At 42.1% G+C, this 20,773-nt stretch overlaps 2 protein-coding genes across 4 annotated transcripts in view; one reads left to right on the plus strand and one right to left on the minus strand.

The window, feature by feature from the left end:
• The window catches only part of MRPS27 (mitochondrial ribosomal protein S27), a 99,734-nt gene extending 83,942 nt beyond the window's left edge, over positions 1-15,792 (minus strand). Inside the window, exons 1-2 of one of the 2 annotated variants that reach the window (XM_001098829.5) lie at positions 15,702-15,792; positions 9,660-9,737 (exon numbers count right to left, since the gene is read on the minus strand). In XM_001098829.5, coding sequence (XP_001098829.3) covers positions 9,660-9,737; positions 15,702-15,774 — 151 coding nt within the window. In that variant the 5' untranslated portion in view covers positions 15,775-15,792. Of the gene's footprint in view, positions 1-3,842; positions 4,056-9,659; positions 9,738-15,701 lie in introns of those variants that run through there. The other variant, XM_015140263.3, reaches the window with a different exon arrangement.
• A 142-nt stretch (positions 15,793-15,934) lies between these two features.
• The window catches only part of PTCD2 (pentatricopeptide repeat domain 2), a 36,631-nt gene continuing 31,792 nt past the window's right edge, over positions 15,935-20,773 (plus strand). For both annotated transcript variants that reach the window (XM_028849505.2, XM_015140264.3), the window contains exons 1-2: positions 15,935-16,071; positions 17,715-17,807. In XM_028849505.2, the coding sequence (XP_028705338.1) occupies positions 15,960-16,071; positions 17,715-17,807 (205 nt within the window). In that variant the 5' untranslated portion in view covers positions 15,935-15,959. The remainder of the gene's footprint in view (positions 16,072-17,714; positions 17,808-20,773) is intronic.

Here is a 20,773-nt window from a genome sequence, read left to right on the forward strand (position 1 = left end):
GTCTGGGCAACACAGCAAGACCTCGTCTCAAATAAAAAATAAATAAATAAATAAATAAATAAATAAAGGATAAGGGCAAAATGAAGACATTTTTGGACAAACAAAAACAGATAATGTATTAGCAACTAATACTCACTAAAGGTACGTTTTAGAACTCACTAAAGGAACTTTTTAGAAGTTACTTAGAAACTTCTTTTAGGAAGAAGGAAAAACATCCTTTAAGGAAAACTTGGATGCTAGAAAGAACAGTAAGTAAATAAAATTGGTTAAATTGGGCGGGGTGGGGGGGCAGAAACTGTTTAAAAGAATGTTATGTGTGTTTTAAAGGATAAGACTTTATTATTAGACAAGAGCATATGGTTAGACATGTGTGTGGACCTAAGGTGTTCTAAAGGATAGTAAAGTGTGATGAGCATTACAATTTAAGCTAAATATGCATTTTAGAAGTTAAAGGGCAATGATCTCGAAAAAAGTAGAGGATATAATCTCCAGACCAGTGGAGGGGAAAAAAATGTACAAAACAAAAATAATCCAAAAGTAAAAATCAATCCAAAAATAAAAAAGGAAAAAAAAGAAAGATGAAACCAATCACAAAATGTGACAGAAATAAATCCAATTATAGTGGTAATCATGAAATGACAATGTAAATAGATGAAACTTTCTAGTTAAAAGATAATGATTGGCAGGTTGGTTAAAAATATAAAAGCTAGCTATATAAATCATATAAACACAGAAGAGTTGAAAATATATTAAAAACACACTAGGAAGCCAAAATAAAGCTGGTACAGTTGCATTAATATCAGACACAACAGATTACAGGCAAAAAGCAGTTTTATAGATTATGTGGGTCACTGCATAATGACCAAAAATTCATTTTGCCAAGATAATTTTAACCTGGTGCACACCAAAGTAACACAGCTTCACAGTACATAAAATTCTGTCACAAAATCTGTAGTAGAGATGTGTTGAAAAACAAGCCTTAAAAAAGAGTGTGGTCTCTGAGGCAAAGCTGTGATAATGAAGGTCACTGAAGAAAAAGATGAATCCTTTATTGAATCCTGGTAGCTTTGGGTGAAAAACGGTTTCAGTTTTTCTTTTCTACATAACTGCACGTTACTGTTACCCTTTCAGGCAACACTAAACTCTTTCTGGGCTTATGGTCATCTGCATACCTTATCTAATTTATGTAATAAAGAAACAGATACAGATTATTATTGTCCGTCCTAGAAGAACTGATCTTGAAAAATACAGGCTGAAACTGTTTTTGTTTCCCACATTTTAAAAGAAAAACGAGGACACATGACATATATCATGCACTGAATATACAGAAGGAAGTATGGAAAACTAGCCTAGCAACCAATCTGGACATAGAGTTTTAGACTTCCTTCTATTTGTCTGTCATCAGAAGCTTTAACATAAATAAATCCAATAAAGGAAAAACATGAAAGCAAGCTTTGTGTACATATATACTATTGAGATTAAAGAAGGGTGATATGCACAAGTCAGACCCATCTCTAGAACTTGGCAAATATGAAAACTGGAAAATGAATAGATGCCACAGAGATGCAAATATGGAACTGACAAAAGTTAAGAAAGCAGACTTCAGAAAATCTCCATCAGGCCTCAAGAGCAGGATCTGAAATATTCATGCAAAAAGCCAAAGGCGCCTAGAGCCAAAATGACACAGCAAAACGAAATCTCAGCTAAAATGGAAGAAGTGTCTGTAAGAGACAGACCTGAATGCAAATGTGTCAATCAAATACTCTTTGGATTCAAAAAGGAGGTTCTCCAAAAACAAATCAACAGAAAACAAACCAACAAACCAACAGAAACCAACACAAACAAGCAAAACAGTAACCCAAACCAAAACGTGTCCCAAGATTTGTGATCTGAAAAATCAGAAATAAGATATTTAATCCAGTAGAGCTCATGAATCCAATTCAGCTCCAGTCACCTGGGTGCTCGCTCCTTGGCAGAGAGACTCAAGAAAACTTCCTCTCATGGAACTCAGGGAGCTTCCCAATAATGTGAACATTAATGGAATATTTAATATTACAGAAGTACTAGTTTTTTAGAATGATTAGCTACGTTTTAAAAAATCCTTATCTTTTAGAGGTACATATCAAAATACATACAAAATAACCCGATAATTAAGTTTGTTAAAAAGTAATCTGGTGAACAGGTGGGGAGGGATGAAACAACATTGGTAGGGAATTGATAACTGCTGGAGCTGGGTGACAGTACACAGGGGTTTATTCTACTCTCTCTACTTCTGTATGTTTCTATTAAAAAGATTCAGAAAGAGTTAAGGGGGGCACATAGCAACCAACTGTATTATACACGAGCCTTTATTTGGATCCTGATTCAACGAAATCATTAAAAAAAAAAAAAAATGAGAGTATCAGGGATATCTGAGCCAGGCACGGTGGCTCACGCCTGTAATCCCAGCACTTGGGGAGGCCGAGGTGGGCGGATCACGAGGTCAGGAGTTTCAGACCAGCACGACCAAAAAGGCGAAACCCCATCTCCACTAAAAATACAAAAAGCCGGGCGTGGTGGCGGGCGCCTGTAATCCCAGTTACTCGGGAGGCTGAGGCAGGAGAATCGCATGAACCCGAGAAGTGGAGGTTGCAGTGAGCTGAGATCGTGCCATTGCACTCCAACCTGGGTGACAAGAGCAATACTCCGTGTCAAAAAAAAAAAAAAGGCAGGGCCTGGTGGCTTACGCCTGTAATCCCAGCACTTTGGGAGGCTGAGACGGGTAGATTACAAGGTCAGAAGATCGAGACCATCCTGCCCAACATGGTGAAACTCCGTCTCTACTAAAAATACAAAAAAAAATTAGCCGGGCACCTGCAGTCCCAGCTAGCTACTCCGGAGGCTGAGGCAGGAGAATGGCCTGAACCCGGGAGGCGGAGCTTGCAGTGAGCCGCGATCGCGCCACTGCACTCCAGCCTAGGCCACAGAGGGAGACTCCGTCTCAAAAAAAAAAAAAAAAAAAAAAGAGTATCAGGGATATCTGAACACTAACTGGATATTTCGTGATATTTACAACTCTATTAATATTTTAGGTGTGATAATGGTATTGAAAAGTATCCTTATCTTTTGGAGATCTGTATCAAAATATTTACGGATGAAATGATTTACTGCCTGGGATCTCCTTCAAAATTAACCAAAGCATCGGGATGGGGAAACAGTAATAAGATAAAACAAAGACTAAGAGCTGATAACTGTTGAAGCCAGTTGATGGGTAAAGGTGGCTCCTTATACCAAGGTGTCAAATGTTAAAACATCAAAAAAAAAAAAATCTGTGGCGTTAGAAGTCAGGATACCGGTTACCTTCGGAGAGACTAAGTGGGGCCCACAATAAGGGCTTCTGGGGTAGTAGGAATGCTCTGCTTCCTACACAGGTTTACTTGCTTTGTGATAATTCATCTATGTCTATATTATGACTTGCACACTTTTTAGTATGTATATTACACTCTAATAGAAGTATTTTAAAGAAGAAATCGACTACTTTAATGTAGACGGAAGACCCTATGGTAGAGTCTCAGGTACTACAGCAATCACTGAGAAACCTTTTTGGGCGGAAAGTCAGGCTCTCGCCCCGTTTCCTCCTCTCTACAGTGGAACGGGTAGCGGCCCTGGCTGGCTGCTGAGAGCGCGGAACGGGGCAGCGTTCTGACGTTCGCACCGGGGCCCTCGGGACGCAGCGCGGGCGCAGGTCCTAGACGCGGCATTGTCCCTGGCGCTGGGAAACTGCCCTTACGCTAGGGCCCTCCCCGAGGAGCTCTCTGGCACAATCAGCCACGAGGACGTAGAGGGGGGCACCGGAAACGCACGCAGACTCAGAGGCCAGAACGTCTCTGTCGCCGTCCTCCCAGGCGGGGCATGGCTCAGGGGAGACTGCGCTCCGGCGGATGAAGCCCACACCCACACGCCGCAGTGTCCCTTGCTGCCTCGCTCTCCAATGGGGATGGGAGCGGTGAAAGCCTCATATCGGCCCTCCTCCCTCCCCCAATCAGCGAGCCCGCTCCGAGCACCTCACGGCCCTCTGGATGGCGGCGCCCAATCACAGCGCTCCACATGCTGGGCGCGGCCTTGCGTGCGCACATTACCCGACAGCCCCGCGCCCACTCGCCACGTTCCACCCGAGGGGCGGCGGATTCCCGCAGGGGCCACACTGCCACCTACTGTCCCATCTCCAGAGCTGGAGCCACGGGCGCTCTCCCTACCTTGTGGCCTACCTGCTCAGTGCCAATAGCTCAACCCAAACGCTCAAATAAAAATGAGGGAAAGCAAGTAGTGATGTCGAGTAAAACCGAAAACAATGTCCATTTGGAAAAAAGCGGCAACAATTACATTCCAGTACACAGTAGGAAAAAGTCTCAAAAGCTCTCTTTCTTCCAAGCAGTGTGAGTTCAAAAACCTTATTTCACCTCACGCGTTTTATATAGGGCTAAAAACAAGGGGCCTAGAGACTCCTCGGTCCACATATTTCTGAAGCACCTGCATGTCAGACGGCGAGGCAGGCATTACCATCATCTCTAATTTATAGGCACAGAAACCAAGTGTGACAGCTGAAAGCCGCAGAACTGGGACTGACACCCAGAAGTCGGCCTCCCAAGTGCAGACTTCAGCACATCACACACAAGGAAGGCACACAGTGCTGAAATATAGGGCAGGAAATATCGATTCTGACTGAAGAGATTCAGGATGTAGAAAGATATTCTAGGCAGAGGGGACAGCTGTCACGGTGGCAGGAAAGAATTCAGTAAATGGTGGCTAGTACTGCTTTTCCAAGAAAACTAGTCTTAACTGAGAAAAGGGGACAAATGTCTCCATGTTATATTTACTCATTGCAGACTTTTTTTTTTTTTTTTTTTTTTTTGAGACAGGGTCGGCTCTGTTGCCCAGGCTGGAGTGCAGCGGCGTGATCTCTGGCTCACTGCAACCTCTGCCTCCCGGGTTCAAACGATTCTCCTGCTTCAGCCTCCGTAGCAGCTGGAATTACAGGTGTGCGTCACCACGCCCGACAAATTTTTGTAATTTAGTAGAGACGGGGTTTCACCATGTTGGCCAGGCTGGCCTGCCTCAGCCTCCCAAAGTGCTGGGATTACAGGCGTGCGCCACTGCGTGCAGCCCTGTTGCAGATTATTATACTCATTCTTTGGCAAACAGTTACTGCTTACTCAGATATCCGTGACAATGTTCCCTGGATTTGTGTGACTGACTATACCCAACACTAAGACACCAAACCTAGTGGCCTCATTTCCTAATCATCCCTACATACCTAGGAAAGTGTTAATAAGCTTTCCTGGAATTCGTCATTCCCTCATCTGTGCTTCACTGTACTTTGCTTATAATTCATATATGGCACATCAGAACACGCCTTGCTGTAGAACTATGAGTCCATACTGATCTGATCACTAGAACAGTGGTTCCCTAAAGGTATAGTATTGGCCTTATAGAGCATTTTAGGATATGTGGAGGTTGTTCTTGATTGTCACAATGACTGGAAGGCATTACTGGCACTTAATGGACAGAAAACAGGGAATTCAGATGACCTGCAATGCTGAGACTGTCCCATACATCAAAACACTGTCTCTAGTGGGAGTCAGAGCTCTCAGTATGGAAGACAGGAGATACAAATATGGACTGGAGCAAGGCAAGAAGAATCCCATGGGGATGAACTTGTGATTGGTGTGAATTCAATATTTGCAAAATATATATGGTATATGTACATGCATATGTGTACATGTATGTGTTTATGTGTATGTGCATTCATTTTTTTTTTTCTAGAACTGTCCACTGAATGGGCCAAGAAGCAAAAATTTCACAGTAGCAAAAGGACACCTAGCACCTAGATCTTGGTTTCTACTGCTATTCCTCACCAAAAGTAACCAGAGCTCCTTGGAGAAATGGTTGATTCCAGGGGTAGGCCAGGAAAGGTGCACAGTGAGCCTGAAACACCTTGTTATATGAGAGAAAGTAAGTTATCAAAAAAGAGGGGGTTGGGGGAAAATGGAAGCCAGCTTGAAAGGGCTTCTATCAGCCAAGTCTGCGATAATTAGACCATCAAAATAATTGAGGGTAATGAATCATTTAAAAAATTCACAAATTGATTTAAACATAATGCATGATAATAAACAGATAAATGAGAAAGAAATGAGAGAAAAGGAGCAGTTCTTCCTTATAGTAGAATACTGAGTGTTAGCTAGTAAATCTGGAGAAATTTTCAGAGTTGGAAAACCATTACTTTGCAACCATTATAGTAAAGATTGATTCAGGCTAAAGCCATGAATGGATGCTAAATCTAAGAGCAAACTTTTGATAAGCAACAGATATCTGCATTGTATTAAAGTGTCTCTTCAAGAATAGCCCATTAATCAGAAGGGAGAAAAACAGTAACTCTACAGTGAAGAAATCAGACACAGTTGACTAGGTGATCAAAGTTGACATCACCAGTGAAGGCATAAGGTATCAGGTATGTCCACATGTGATACCCTGGCAGGAGCACAACATTACTGAGAGTATTCTGGCTGGGGAAGCATAACAATGAGAAAATAACAGAAAAATCCAAAAAAGAGGAATATTCTATTACAAAGAGATTGAATTTTTAAAAAATATATAGGACAATGTCATAAGAAACAAAGGATAAGGGACTATGATTCTAGACCGCATCCTGTACTGGATGAGGAAAAATGCTATGAGAGACATTATTGGGTCAATTTCCAAAATTGGGATATGAATAGTAAAGTATGATATTAATGTCAAAATTTCTCAAGTTGGTAACTGTGCTATGATTATACAATAGAATATCCTTGTCTCAGGTAATGTACATTGAAGTATTCAGGATAAAGAGCTATAATATATGAAACAAACTGCCAAATGATTAAAGAAAGTGTGTATACACGGGGAAGGAGGAGAGAGAAAGCAAAAACAAATGAATCAAAATGGTAACAACAGGTGAACATGAGTAAAAGTAGTGCTGTGTTTTAAATATTTGTCTCCTCTGAAACTCATGTTGAAATTTAATCCCCAGTGTAACAGTATTGAGAGGCCAGTGGATCATGAGGGCTCGCCCCTGATGAATGAATTAATCCATTCATGGACTAATGGGTTATCATGGAAGTGGACTGGTGGCTTTGTAAGAGGAAGAGAGACCTGAGCTACCATGCTCAGCCCCCTCTCCATGTGATGCCCTGAGCTACCTCAGGACTCTACAGAGTCCTCACCAGCAGGAAGGCTCTCACCAGATGCCACCCCTCAACGCTGGCCTTCTCAGCCTCTCTAAATGGAAGAAATAAATTCCTTTTCTTGATAAATGATCCAGTTTCAGGTATTCTGTTATAAACAACAGAAAACAAACCAGGACAGATATAGAGGAGTTCTTTGCAGTTTTTATAAGTTATTATTTTTATAAATTACTTCCCACTGGGCGCGGTGGCTCAAGTCTGTAATCCCAGCACTTTGGGAGGCTGAGGCGGGCGGATCACCTGATGCCAGGAGTTCAAGACCAGCCTGGCCAATAGGCAAAACCCTGTCTCTATTAAAAATGCAAAAATTAGCTGGGCATGGTGGCTTGCACCTGTAACCCAAGGTACTCAGTAGGTGGAGGCAGGAGAATCACTTGAACTCAGGAGGCGGAGGTTGCAGTGAGCCAAGATCACGTCACTGTACTCCAGCCTGGGCAACAGTGCAGACTCTCTCAACAATGACAATAACAACAAAATTATTTCCAAATTAAAAGATAAAAAAAATTTGCCATGCCATTTGTGACATAACAATTACACCAATTACACCACCAAAAACAACCCGTTTATAATTAATGGAACTAACTCCATTTTTCATATAAGCAAAGTATTTTTTTAAGGAAAATAAGGTGAATTTTCCATAAATGCAACTCTATATTGAAGGAAGACAGACCTTTGAATCAGTCAGAACTTTACCAAGAGTTCATTCTATAAATAAAATTATGTCATTGTGATACTGCCACTCCTGGTATTTGAATTCACCAGTATACCACATCTGTACCCATCTACTCTTTTTCCATGTCTATAATTATTCCACATTTATATGCAATATTTACTTGTTTCATTGTTTCTTGGTATAGTTTTGCCTAGACATTTGTTTACAAATTGAAATATATATTAAGTTACTCCCCTTTTGTTTCTCCTCTGTATCATGGCGAAGGAGTCATATTGATTTTTTTTTTTTTTTTTGAGACCAAGTCTTGCTCTGTCGCCCAGGCTAGAGTGTAGTGGCACGATCTGGCTCACTGCAACCTCTGCCTCCCGGGTTCAAGCAATTCTCCTGCCTCAGCCTCCGGAGTGGCTGGGATTACAGGCGCCTGCCACTGTGCCCAGCTAATTTTTGTGTTTTTTAGTAGAGACAGGGTTTCGCCATTTTGGCCAGGTTGGTCTTGACCTCCTGACCTTGTGATCCACCCGCCTCAGCCTCCCAAAGTGCGGGGGTTATAGGTGTGAGCCACCACACCCGGTCATATACTGATTTTTAAAACAGTAAGTATAGATAGATTATATTAACTATGAATTCGGTTTCAAGATGGTAAAAGAAGAGACAAGAAGGCTACCCCAGGCCTCTTACAGAGAGAATCAGAATGTAAGTTTCTTATGGAGAAGCTACGATTACTTATCTTCAGATCTTCCCCAGCTCTGCTTTCGCTGGCCTGTGCACATACACCCATTTCAGAGCCACAACCAACTCTGCTTGTGCAATCACATCATCAGTAAAGAAAAGGATGAGATCTTTGAAAACCCCAATAAGGTACCATTACAGACAGCAATGTCTCCTGCACTTATGGGAAAAATCCATAAACACAGGGGACTTTATTCTTAACTGACATAAGCCCAAAAAACAGCAAAAGAAATCTGGGGGAATATATTAGATCAGCATAGGAATTGATCCAAAAATTACATCAGTCTCATAAAACTATCACCAATCTATTTACTTTATTAATGTTCCGATGATGTTATATATACCAAAGGGCAGGCAGTACCAAAAGTCTAAAGTATGTACATTTTTAAAAACTGCTCATTGAGTCAGTGATTTCTTTTCGGGCTTGGTACTTTACAAAAGACAGGCTGTTGTCTGTGTAACATGACATAGGGAACAGGAGAAAAGAAAGTATAATTACAAGCCCAAAGCCTGGGAAGATGTTAACCAACTATTTGCCTAAACAGCTTACATGAGATTGTAACTGCCTTCAAACCTGTCACCTGGTAATGAAATAGAGTCGAAAAGGGCTCTGAAGACCACAAGAGGAGTTAAGAAAATAAAGAGATTGACAATAAGACAGGACGAAATATAAAATACGAAATTCTGTAAAACAGACAGGCTGCATGGAAACCATATGGTAAAAATTGACAAAAAACAAAAGAAAGGAACTGTTTACATTTCCTTTGAGGCAGCTCCTCAAATTCCTCCTCATGGAGGTGAAAATGAAATATTAGAAATGAACAGGATACAAATGATTTTGCCATGTATAAAAGTCTAACTGTTTAAGACTTAAAACATACTTATCTGAATTGAATAATCATAAAAGCATAATTTCATATATACATTATGTGAATAAATGATGGAAGACATACGGAGTGACCGAAAATGACACATATAATAGTCCAATAGGTACATACCAAGACAGTAATGTTCTTTTTCTCTTGCTTCCCATTTGTGGCTGTCTACATAGGCTGCAGAAAGCAGGCATCTTTTACCTGAGAAAATAGACAATTATTTCGACACACATGGTTTTACAACAGGTTCATTTTATATGTTTTATTAAATATATCTTTGCTATCCTTTCAACTACTAGATTATATATTTTAAAAAATCGAATACAGTACAGCAACCAATATTGCATAGTTGACAATTCAGTGAAGAACAAAATACATTCAATCCCTACCAAGTGGAAGATGCAGAAAAACTGATAATTTTCACAATAATTTTTTAAATAAACAGGGTCTTGCTATAGCCCAGGCTGAAATGCAGTAGCTATTCACAGGCACAATCCCACTACTGATCAGCCCAGGAATTTTGATATGCTCAGATTCCAACCTGGTTCACCCTTCCTGAAGCAACCTGGTAGTCCCCTGCTCCAGGGGTCAATCATCATTTCAATGCCAAACTTAGTGTGGACACTTGATCGGTATCGTGCACTACAGCCCAGAACTCCTGGGTGATCCTCCTGCCTCAGCCTCCCAAGTAGTTAGGATTACAGACACACACCACTGTGCTATGCTCATAATTTTATGGATAAAACTGCTGATAATTTTGTTCCTATAACTTTAAGACTAGGAGCCACTTGTTGCTAGTAAATTATAACCCAGGCAAGCCCTAGAACACCTTCTTAGAACCAAAAACACCTGCTAACTGTTGCTTAACTCATTAATTAAATGCCTTATAATTATTATGCCTAAAAATATTTTCATCTTAGATCCACAGGTTTCACTCATTTCACATAAAGCAAAGAGTAGTATCTTACCCAATGAGCCAGCACCCTAGTAGTAAATTAAAGAAACTCACTAAGCCAAAGCTGAGGTAACATACAAGATAGCATACCACCATTCCTAGCTCCTCGCACAATGCCTAGCCTTTGGCAGTGTTTAACAAACATGAGCTCAAGGAGTGAATGAGAAAGAATGAATGACAAGTTCATCAAAATTTAAAACTTTTGTGCTTCGAAGTACAATCTCAGGAAAGTGAAAGTACAACCCAAAGAATGGAAGAAAACATTTGCAAAACATTTATGCAGTACAGGACTTGTATCCAAAATATTTCAATAAATACAACTCAAAAATAAAAGACAACCCAAATGAATGATGGGTAAAGGATTTAAACAGGTATACCTTTAAAAACATATATACACTGAGGTGGGTGGATCACTTAAGCTCAGGAGTTCAAGACCAGCCTGGAAAACATGGTGAAACCCCTTTTCTACAAGAAATACAAAAATTAGCCAGGCACGGTGGCGTGCACCTGTAGTCCCAACTACTCAGGAGGCTGAGGTGGGAGAATCGATTGAGCCCAGGCGGCAGAGGTTGCAGTGAGTCAAGATCATGCCACTGTATTCTAGCCTGGGCAACAGAGTGAGACTCTGTTTCCAAAAAAAAGGAAGAAAGAAAAGAAAGTAAAATATATATGTATACACACACAAATAGTCAATAATCATAAGGACAGATGCTTAACATAATTTGCCATTAGAGAAATGCAAAACAAAATCACCTGGAGAAACGAATGATCCTCATTACAATGACCACCATCAAAAAACAGATAATGACAGCTGCTGGGGAGGATGCAGAGACACCAGAAACTCATACCTTACTGGAGAGAACATAAAACAGTACAGCTGCTTTTCAAAGAATTTAGCAGCTCCTCAAAATGTTAACATGGAGTTACTCAATCACCCAGCAATTCCACTCCTAAGTTTACAACCAAGAAAAATGAAAACTTGTGTCCACAGAAAATTTGTACACAAATGTTCACAGTAGTATTATTCATAATGGACAAAAAGTGGAAACAACCCAAATATCCATCAATTGATGAACAGATAAACAAAATGTGGTCTGTCCTTACAATGGAATAGTATTTGGCAATAAAAAATGAAGTACTGATACATGCTACATGGATGAACCCTGAAAACATGTTAAGTAAAAAAGATGCCAGTCACAAAAGACCACATATTATATGATTCCATTATATGAACGATCCAGAATAGGCAAGTCTGTAGAGACAGAAAGTAGATTCATGGTTGCTAAGGGCTAAAGGTGGGGGTCAGGAAAGCTAGGGGTGAAATTGGGAGCAATTGCAAATAGGCATGGAATTTCTTTTTTGGATAATGAAAATATCCTAAAATTGCTTGTGATGATGGCTCCAGAACTCTGTCTTTATACTAAAACCTTTGAATTGTATATTTCATTTGTTGTTTTTTGTTTGGTTTTGAGACAGAGTTTCGCTCGTTGCCCAGGCTGGAGTGCAATGGTGTGATCTCGGCTCACTGCAGCTTCCACCTCCCAGGTTCAGGTGATTCTCCTGCCTCAGCCTCCCAAGTAGCTGGGATTACAGGCACCCGCCACCATGCCCAGATAATTTTTTGTAGTAGAGACAGGGTTTCATCATGTTAGCCAGGCTGGTATCAAACTCCTGATCTTAGGTGATCCACCAGCCTTGGCCTCCCAAAGTGCTGGGATTAGAGGTGTGAGCCACCACGCCTGGCCTGAATTGTATATTTTAAATGGATGAATTTTATGGCATGTGAATTATACCTCAATAACCCTGTTTTAAAAAATAGAAATACAGCCAGGTGCAGTGGCTCATGCCTGTAATCCCAGCACTTTGGGAGGCTGAGGCAGGCAGACCAGCCTGATCAACATGGAGAAACCTTGTCTCTACTAAAAATTAGCCAGGCGTGGTGGTGCATGCCTGTAATCCCAGCTACTTGGGAGGCTGAGGCAGGAGAATCACTTGAAGCCAGGAGACAGAGGTTGCAGTGAGCCGAGATCGCACCATTGCACTCCAGCCTGGGCAACAAGAGCGAAACTCTGTCTCAAAAACAAAACAAAACAGAACAGAAAAACAGAAAAAATGACAGATAATTATGCTGAGGTCACAGCAGACCAAAAGCCCAACATAACTAGATAGCATGGGGGCTGATTAAACACAATATTGGAATGCTGTTGTTATTCTCTACCTACTTTCCAACTCAAACAAATAAACAAATACAAACACATTCGTGTGAATTTATACACAGTTCAATCATTCTGTTACCGTGAGCACAGATCTTTACTAGAATAATATATCTAAATTTGAGTTCTACAGATTAAATAATGAGACAACAATAAGGTTTCCAAAGACGGTTTCAAAAGGGGAACTAAGAAAAGACTGTAATTATTTAATTTAATTTCTTTTTTTTTTTTTTTTGGAAATGGAGTTTCACTTTTGTTGCCCAGGCTGGAGTGCAATGACGCGATCTCGGCTCACTGCAGCCTCCACCTTCTGGGTTCAAGCGATTCTCCTGCCTCAGCCTCCTGAGTAGCTGGGATTACAGGCATGCGCCACCACACCTGACTAATTTTGTATTTTTAGTAGAGACGGGGTTTCCCCATGTTGGCCAGGCTGGTCTCAAACTCCCGACCTCAGGTGATCCGCCCACCTCAGCCTCCCAAAGTGCTGGGATTACAGGTGTGAGCCACCACACCTAGCCTAATTTTATTTATTATTTTTTTTTTTGAGATGGAGTCTCGCTGTGTTGCCCAGGCTGGAGTGTAGTAGAGTGCTGCCTCCAGGGTTCAAGCAATTCTCCTGCCCCAGGGGGATGGTTCTAGGATACCCCCTTGCATACCAAAATCTGAGAATGCAGAAGTTCTCTTACATAAAATTGCATAGTATTTGCAAATAACCCACAAACATCCTCCTGCATTACTTTAAGACTGGGTTGTCCATTTTTTGGCTTCCCTGGGTCACACTGGTAGAAGAACAATTGTCTTGGGCCACACATACATATACTACACTAACACTAATGATAGCTGATGGGCAAAAAAAAAAAACAAAAAAAAAAACACTAAAAATCTCATAACATTTTAGGAAAGTTTACAAATTTGTGTTGGGCCACATTCAAAACTGTCCTAGACTGAGGGTCGGACAAGCTGCTTTAAGTCATCTCTAAGTTACTTACAATACCTAATACAATATAAATGCAATGTAAGTGGTTGTCATATTGTATTTTTCTTTGTATTATTTTGCTGTTGTATTATTTTTTATTATTAAGTTTTTTTTGTTTTGTTTTTTAGTATTTTTGATCCGCTGTTGGTTGAATCTGCAGATGCAGAATGCTGGGATAAGGAAGCCAACTGCACTCCCAGATACCAGTGACTTGCTTACTCTCTACTTATTATCTCTTATTCTCTATGCCTTCATTCTAGCATATGCTTCATTCTAGCATAAGTAATCACCCTTCTATATTCTGAAGTCAGAAAGGACAATATCTAGATCACTGCTCAAGAGTTCTGAACTGGGAGATTAAAAAGCTGGGCCAGCTGGGCACGGTGGCTCACGCCTGTAATCCCAGCACTTTGGGAAGCAGAGGCAGGTGGATCACGTGAGGTCGGCAGTTCAAGAGTAGCCTGACCAACATAGAGAAACCCTCTCTCTACTGAAAATACAAAATTAGCCGGGAGTGGTGGCGCATGCCTGTAATTGCAGCTACTCCGGAGGGTGAGGCAGGAGAATCACTTGAACCCGGGAGGCAGAGGTTGCAGTGAGCCGAGATCGCGCCATTGCACTCCAGCCTGGGCAACAAGAACAAAACCCATCTCAAAAAAAAAAAAAAAAAAGGCTGGGGAGGTGATAGTGGAGAAAGACAGGACTCCCAGAATGCCCTCTGTGTGTACTTGTTCATGGAAACCACATGAACAGAAAATAGCCACAACAGCTAATTCTTACTAAGGTGGCAAGCATTGTGCATAACACTGCCTAATGTGTGATGTTAAACGTTTTCACCAGGTCAGCCACTTAATCGTCAGAAAACTGGTGGCCAACTATGAGGTTTCACATTGATGTTTAATTGCTGTTCCTAAAGAAGTGCGTGCATTTTTAAAAAACAGAGGATGGGAGGTAGGTTGGAAAGGGAAGATAAGCGGCATTGGAAAAATCGACTGTGATTACTGCATTTTTATCAAATATGTCTGTCTGGATTATGTGGTTAGAATTACTGCAAATTTGGCTTCTGTAAATACTTTAAAACTTTTTCCAGTGTTTTCATTATTAGATCCACTATGCAGGCTTTGAGTGGGCTGCCATTTAATTCAGATATCAAAGTACTTTACAAGTAACTATTAGCATTTATTATCTACACGTGGAAAACTATAGCAAAGAAAGGTCAATCAAAAGTTGTGCTCAAGGTCATCAGATAAAATGAGATTAATACTGAAAAATTATTCCACGAAGACCAGGGGTCCGGCTAAGTGTGGTGGTGGTAAAAATGTTTATCAGACGTCCCTCTAAAGAAACCTCAGATGGGAGAAATATGTACCAGCCCCAGGAATGGACACATTTGGATTTTTCCTTTTTCTTTTTTTTTTTTTTGAGACAGGGTCCCGCTCTGTTGCCCAGGCTGGAGTGTAGTGGCGCGATCTCTGCTCACTGCAACCTCCGCCTCCCGAGTTCAAGCGATTCTCCCGTCTCAGCCCCCCGAGTAGCTGGGATTACAGGCGCGCGCCACCACGCCCAGATAATTTTTTTGTATTTTTTAGTAGAAATGGGGTTTCGCCATGTTGGCCAGGCTGGTCTCGAACTCCTGGTCTCGAACTCCTGGCGATCCGCCCGCCTAGCGCTCCCAAAGTGCCTGGACCACAGGCGTGGGCCACCGCGCCCGGCGCACATTTGGGTTTCGTGGTCAGCAAAAGCACGACCACCCCAACACATAAATCTGGCGAATCATACGCAAATTCCCTCAGGCTATATAACCTTCCACCGCTCTTCATACCTTTGGACAGGCACATACTGTTATTTTAGTGAAGGAAACGGATCAGAGACCTTGTCTCCTTTTTCTGCACTACCAAACACACCAAACGGCGTCCCTAGCAATCAGATTCCAGAAACATTTCCTTTCCTCTTGAAAGCCCACCGCTCCCTTCACTCAAAGAACAGAATAATCAGGGGCCTAAAGAAGCTGTCCAGCCAACCTGCAGGAAAGAGCTGTGGAAGAACCACTTGCCGCGCCAAAAGCATCCCGCGCCGCACTATGGAGGCAGCCATCTTGGAGCGTACCAAAACGAAGGGCCAACGGGTTACGGACAGAGGAAGGGGCGGAAGGGGCGGGGTTACAGCTCGACCTCTCGGGGCGCCCAGAATTGGACGAATCCCGTTTGTCGCTCTCGGCGCCAGGACCGACGCTCCGCCTCCTCGCCCCGGTTCCAATAGTTGGTATAGTCCGAGACGGTATGGCTGCGGCACTTCGGCCCTCGAGTCGAGTTCTCCTGCAGGCATCGCAGATTTCGATGTATCCTGGGGTGGGAGGCTCCGGCTCCGTCAGCTGCCGCTGCCCTCTCGGAGGTATCCGCGGCCTTAGCCTAGGGAAAGAGGGGAGGGATGGGAGAGAAGGGAGTGTTAGACCCCAGCTAGCGTCTCTTTGGAGCAGCCACAGCTCCTAAGTCACTCACTGGCCTGGAGCGCACCCTCGCCCTCTAGTTGCACGTGGGGGCAGTGGTGACCCCTGGGGGTCGTGGATACCCCCAGTGCCTGCAAGTCGAAGGACTGCTGGGGTCTTGACATTGGGGCTGTAATGCACCCTCATATGGGGCGACGTTGGTCTTCAGGAACACCCCTCCAGCGTTGGGAGACATTATTTTCTTTCTTTTTTTTTGAGACGAAGTCTCGCTCTGTCGCCCAAGCTGGAGTGCGGTGGCACGATCTCAGCTCACTGCAACCTCCGCCTCCCGGGTTCAAGCGATTCTCTTGCCTCAGCTTCCCGGGTAGTTGGAACTACAGGCGTGCGCCACCACGCCCGGCTTATATTTTGTATTTTTAGTAGAGACAGGTTTCACTATGGCCAGGCTGGTTTCGAACTCCTGACCTCGTAATCCACCCGCCTCGGCCTCCCAAAGTGCTGGGATTATAGGCGTGAGCCACCGCGCCCGTCCTTTTTCTTTTCTGCAGAGTTTGGGAGCAGAGGTCTTAAGGAGTCTGAGTTCTGCTAACAATCTAAAAGACTTTAGCACGTTTCTTCATTTTTCAAAACTGTCCTTTAACATCTCTATGAAAAGAGTTAAATTTGAAGATGCTAGTGAGTGATAGTAAAAATGTTTGTCAGGCATTACTTTAAGGTATTTTATATACATTAATTCCTTTTCTCTAGACAACACCCAGCAAGAGAAGTACCATTCTTTTCTCCATTTACAGAGGAGGAACAAGGTTAAGTAATTTGCCCAAGGTCAGAGGGAACTGTTAGAGGCGGGATTTGAACACAACCAACAATAGAGAGACCTACTCCTAACCACTTCATTGGACTGCCTTTCTGTAAATAAATAGCAATTTTTATTGTTACCTTGTTACTGCAGCTCAGAGAACTCTGTTAGTTCGTGATTCTTTGGCCAAGCTTCATCCTTTTTATGTCATGCATAGCCAAGGATCTAAAGAAAGGATGATGTTTCCCAAATCTAGTAAGCTGTGATCAGTGATTTCCATGTATCTCAGATGTATTTTGAGTCCACATCTGAGAGGCCTTAACCCCCTCATTTCGCAGAGGACAAAACTGGGAGTTCCAGTGATCACGCTGCAGTTTTTTCCACTACTCTATGCTTCTCCCTGAATAAACCAAAACTAAATATGCCTGTTTTGCATTTAAATGTTACTGGTTTTTTTTAATGCCCTTGATACCCTTTAACAGATGGCGAATGCCCATTTGTACTTCAAATCCCAACGTCCTGTCAACCAGTCCCCACACACGGTTTCTCACTAGCTATGGTTAATCACTAGCTTCATTCACACACACAAGTAAAACCTGTTTTGCTGAGGATTTGCATTCTCTGATAGTTCATAAATGGTTTTTCCCAGGAATTATATTTGTACAGTCATATTTATACCTGTCTAATGGGTTATTTATAATAGATGTTAATTAGAGGCAGTCAAGCTCTACTCGTGTGCTAACTTCTAAAACAGTCAAAATGACTTTACTTTTTTCTTTCTCTGATTTTTAGCTAAAAGATACCTACTTACAGATAATGTGGTGAAATTAAAAGAATTTCAGCAAAAGAAAGTGGCTGTTGCATGCAGTCTTCCTGGCACTAAAGGTAATGGAATCTATTTTGTTAATTCTGTCATTTATCTGTCGTTTAAGTTTCTCTGTCTTTATCCCTCCCTATTCAGTGTCTCCTTCAGTGACTTTATTATGCCTTAGAAAAAGTTGAGACCATTTATTGTTAGTTTCATAGTGAACTCTTATATTCATTTTGCATCTCACACTTTGTTGCTAGAAAGTCTACAGCTCTCCTCTTATTCCTTCTCTTACAATCCCAGAGAAATATTAAAGCTAGTGCTGCGATTGTTCGTCTAGATCTGTGCCACTGACAGTGTGGTTTGAGGACCAGCGGCATCAGCGGCTATTGGGTGGTTGATAGAAATGCAGATAGAAAGGCCCCAGATCATTCATATGCACAATAAAGTTTAAGAACTTGAGATGATTGGCTTTCAAGCTTTTTGATGTAACCTTCAGTGAAAAATGCATTTTATGCTGTATCTCAGTACACGCAAACATATCTATATATAAATGAAATCAAATGAAACAAAACAGTACTATGTGTGATGGTATGTTTTGACATTTTTCACTCTATGCTAGAAAAGTCAGTAGGATTAAAAAATTTCTTAAAAAACAAGAGAAACCTGACTGCCAAAACTAGGATTTGACTGGGCGTGATGGCTCATGCCTGCAACTCCAGCACTTTGGGAGGCCAAGGCAGGAGGATTGCTTGAGCCAGAGGGTTTGAGATCAGCCTGAGCAACATAGACCTCATCTCTACAAATTTTTTTAAAGTTAGCTGGGTGTGGTGGTACATGCCTGTAGTTACAGCTACTCTAGGGACTGAGTTGGGAGGATTGCTTGAGCCTGGGAGGTCTAAGGTGTAGTGAGCCGTGATCACACCACTGCACTCCAACCTGGGTGACAGAGTGAGACCCTGTCTCCACAAAAAGATAAATCTGGGATTTGCTTTGAAAAAAAAATCCAGTGTGTTTGGGGATTGTAGAGTAGAGGAAACATAATTAGCAAAATACTGATAATGATTGAGGCTGGGTAATGGCACTTAGGGGGATTATTATACTGTTCTTTCATTTCTTGGGTATGTTTGAAAATTTTTGTTATTAAAAGCTAAAAGCAAGAAGACCACCCTAGGTCTTTTTTCCTTTCAGCACCTGAGGAAGCTTGTTGCATTCATTCTCTCCTCCTGCACATAGAGTTCTTCCCAGCATTTCATACTGTTTATTGTGTGTGGATGCAGCCGTGGTCCCTGGGGGTTGTGGATAGACCCGCTTGATCCCTCTTTATGAACACATCCAAGACTTTCCTTTTTTTAAAATAACTCTTGGTGTCCCTACTGACTTTTTAAGCTAGAGACCCAGCTTTCCTTCCTCTCACTGCCAGATGTTTGTGAACCCCTGATTAACACATTAATATTCTCTTTGTTTTGGTTTGTTTTTTAAGAGACAGTCTCGCTCTGTCACCTAGGCTGGAGTGCAGTTGGCACCATCGTAGCTCACTGCAGCCTCAAACTCCTGGAGTCAAGCAATCCTCCTGCTTTAGCCTCCTGAGTAACTAGGACTACAGTGCCACCATGCCGCCTAATTTTTAATTTTTAATTTTTTGTGTGTCAGAGTCTCACTGTGTTGCCTAGGCTGGTCTCAAACTCCCGGGCTCAAGCTAGTATCCCGCCTCAGTCTCCTAAAGTACAGGCGTGAGCCACTGTACCCATCCTGATACTTTCTGCCTCCATTCCCTCACAGTTCAGTCCTCCAGAAATCAGTGTTCTCTTGCTGCTCCACTAATTGTACTGTTACATAATACCATATATGGGGCAGAAAAAATAAACCTTTGGAATGGGGGGAATATATTTATCCCCAGTTGAGTAGGCTCAATCTAGATTTCACTTCAGTCTTTTCTTTCTACCCCAGGTATTTTAGATCTATTTGAGGTTTGCAGTTAGGACTTCATGTCATCCAGTTGTGATTTCCAGTTGTCATAGTCTTCGTAAGGCTGTGGCAGTTGTGTACATGTTCTGAAAGGCAATTAATATAGTCAGTGCCAATCTGCTCTGTTGTCAGACTGCTATGTTTAAAGTCCTGTCAACCTTTCGTCATTTTGAGCCCACAGTGGTACTCTGTTGTATACCACACCATTAACATACTCATCCCTCTGGCATCCTGGCTTTCCCGTGATGGACTCTGCCCTTTCTAGGGCAGTTTCTGGTTGATCTAGTCAATGGCTGTTCCCTCCACACCTTCCATTCCCAGTTCTCTTCTGTTGTTCATGCTGATTCCCTTACGTAGAATGCTCCCCTCCTCCATTTCTCCAACCTGATTCAGCCCTTTCCTGTCTCACTGGTACCCCTCCACTTTCACCAACCTGGTCTGTCCTGACTCATAATAATAAAGGTTGTAACAGGGCTCTTCTGTCCACTCTGAGTTGTAATAGGTGTCGTAACAGGAGAGAAGAGTCCTATTGTGTTTATAGTCATTCACGTGTCACCTCCTCCATCGTTTTCAGGTAGCTTTGTATAAATTTAGCTTGCCTTGCTTTAAGTTCTTTGAGGGCAGGAACTATTCCTTATCCTTCTTGGTGTCTCACACACAAAGAAGGATACTTCTGAGTATGATTATATGACAAACAAATGTTGATTGATTTGTTTTAAAACACAAGTTATATCTGTTGAAATAATGGATTCTTAAGGTTTTTTTTTTTTTTTTTTCTGAGACAGAGTCTCACTCTGTCACCCAGGCTGGAGTACAGTGGCATGATCACCGCTCCTTGCAACCTCTGCCTCCCAGGTTCAAGAAATTCTTGTGCCTCAGCCTCCCCAGTAGCTGGGATTATAGGCGTGCACCACCACACCTGGCTACTTATTGTATTTTTAGTAGAGATGGGGTTTCACCATGGTGGCAAGGCTGGTTTCAAACTACTGACCTCAAGTAATCTGCCCACTTCGGCCTCCCGAAGTGCTGGGATTACAGGCATGAGCCACTGTGCCCAGCCTCTTAAGGTTTATTA

The sequence above is a fragment of the Macaca mulatta genome, chromosome 6, assembly GCF_049350105.2.
Source record: "Macaca mulatta isolate MMU2019108-1 chromosome 6, T2T-MMU8v2.0, whole genome shotgun sequence".
In the NCBI taxonomy this organism is placed as follows: domain Eukaryota; kingdom Metazoa; phylum Chordata; class Mammalia; order Primates; family Cercopithecidae; genus Macaca; species Macaca mulatta.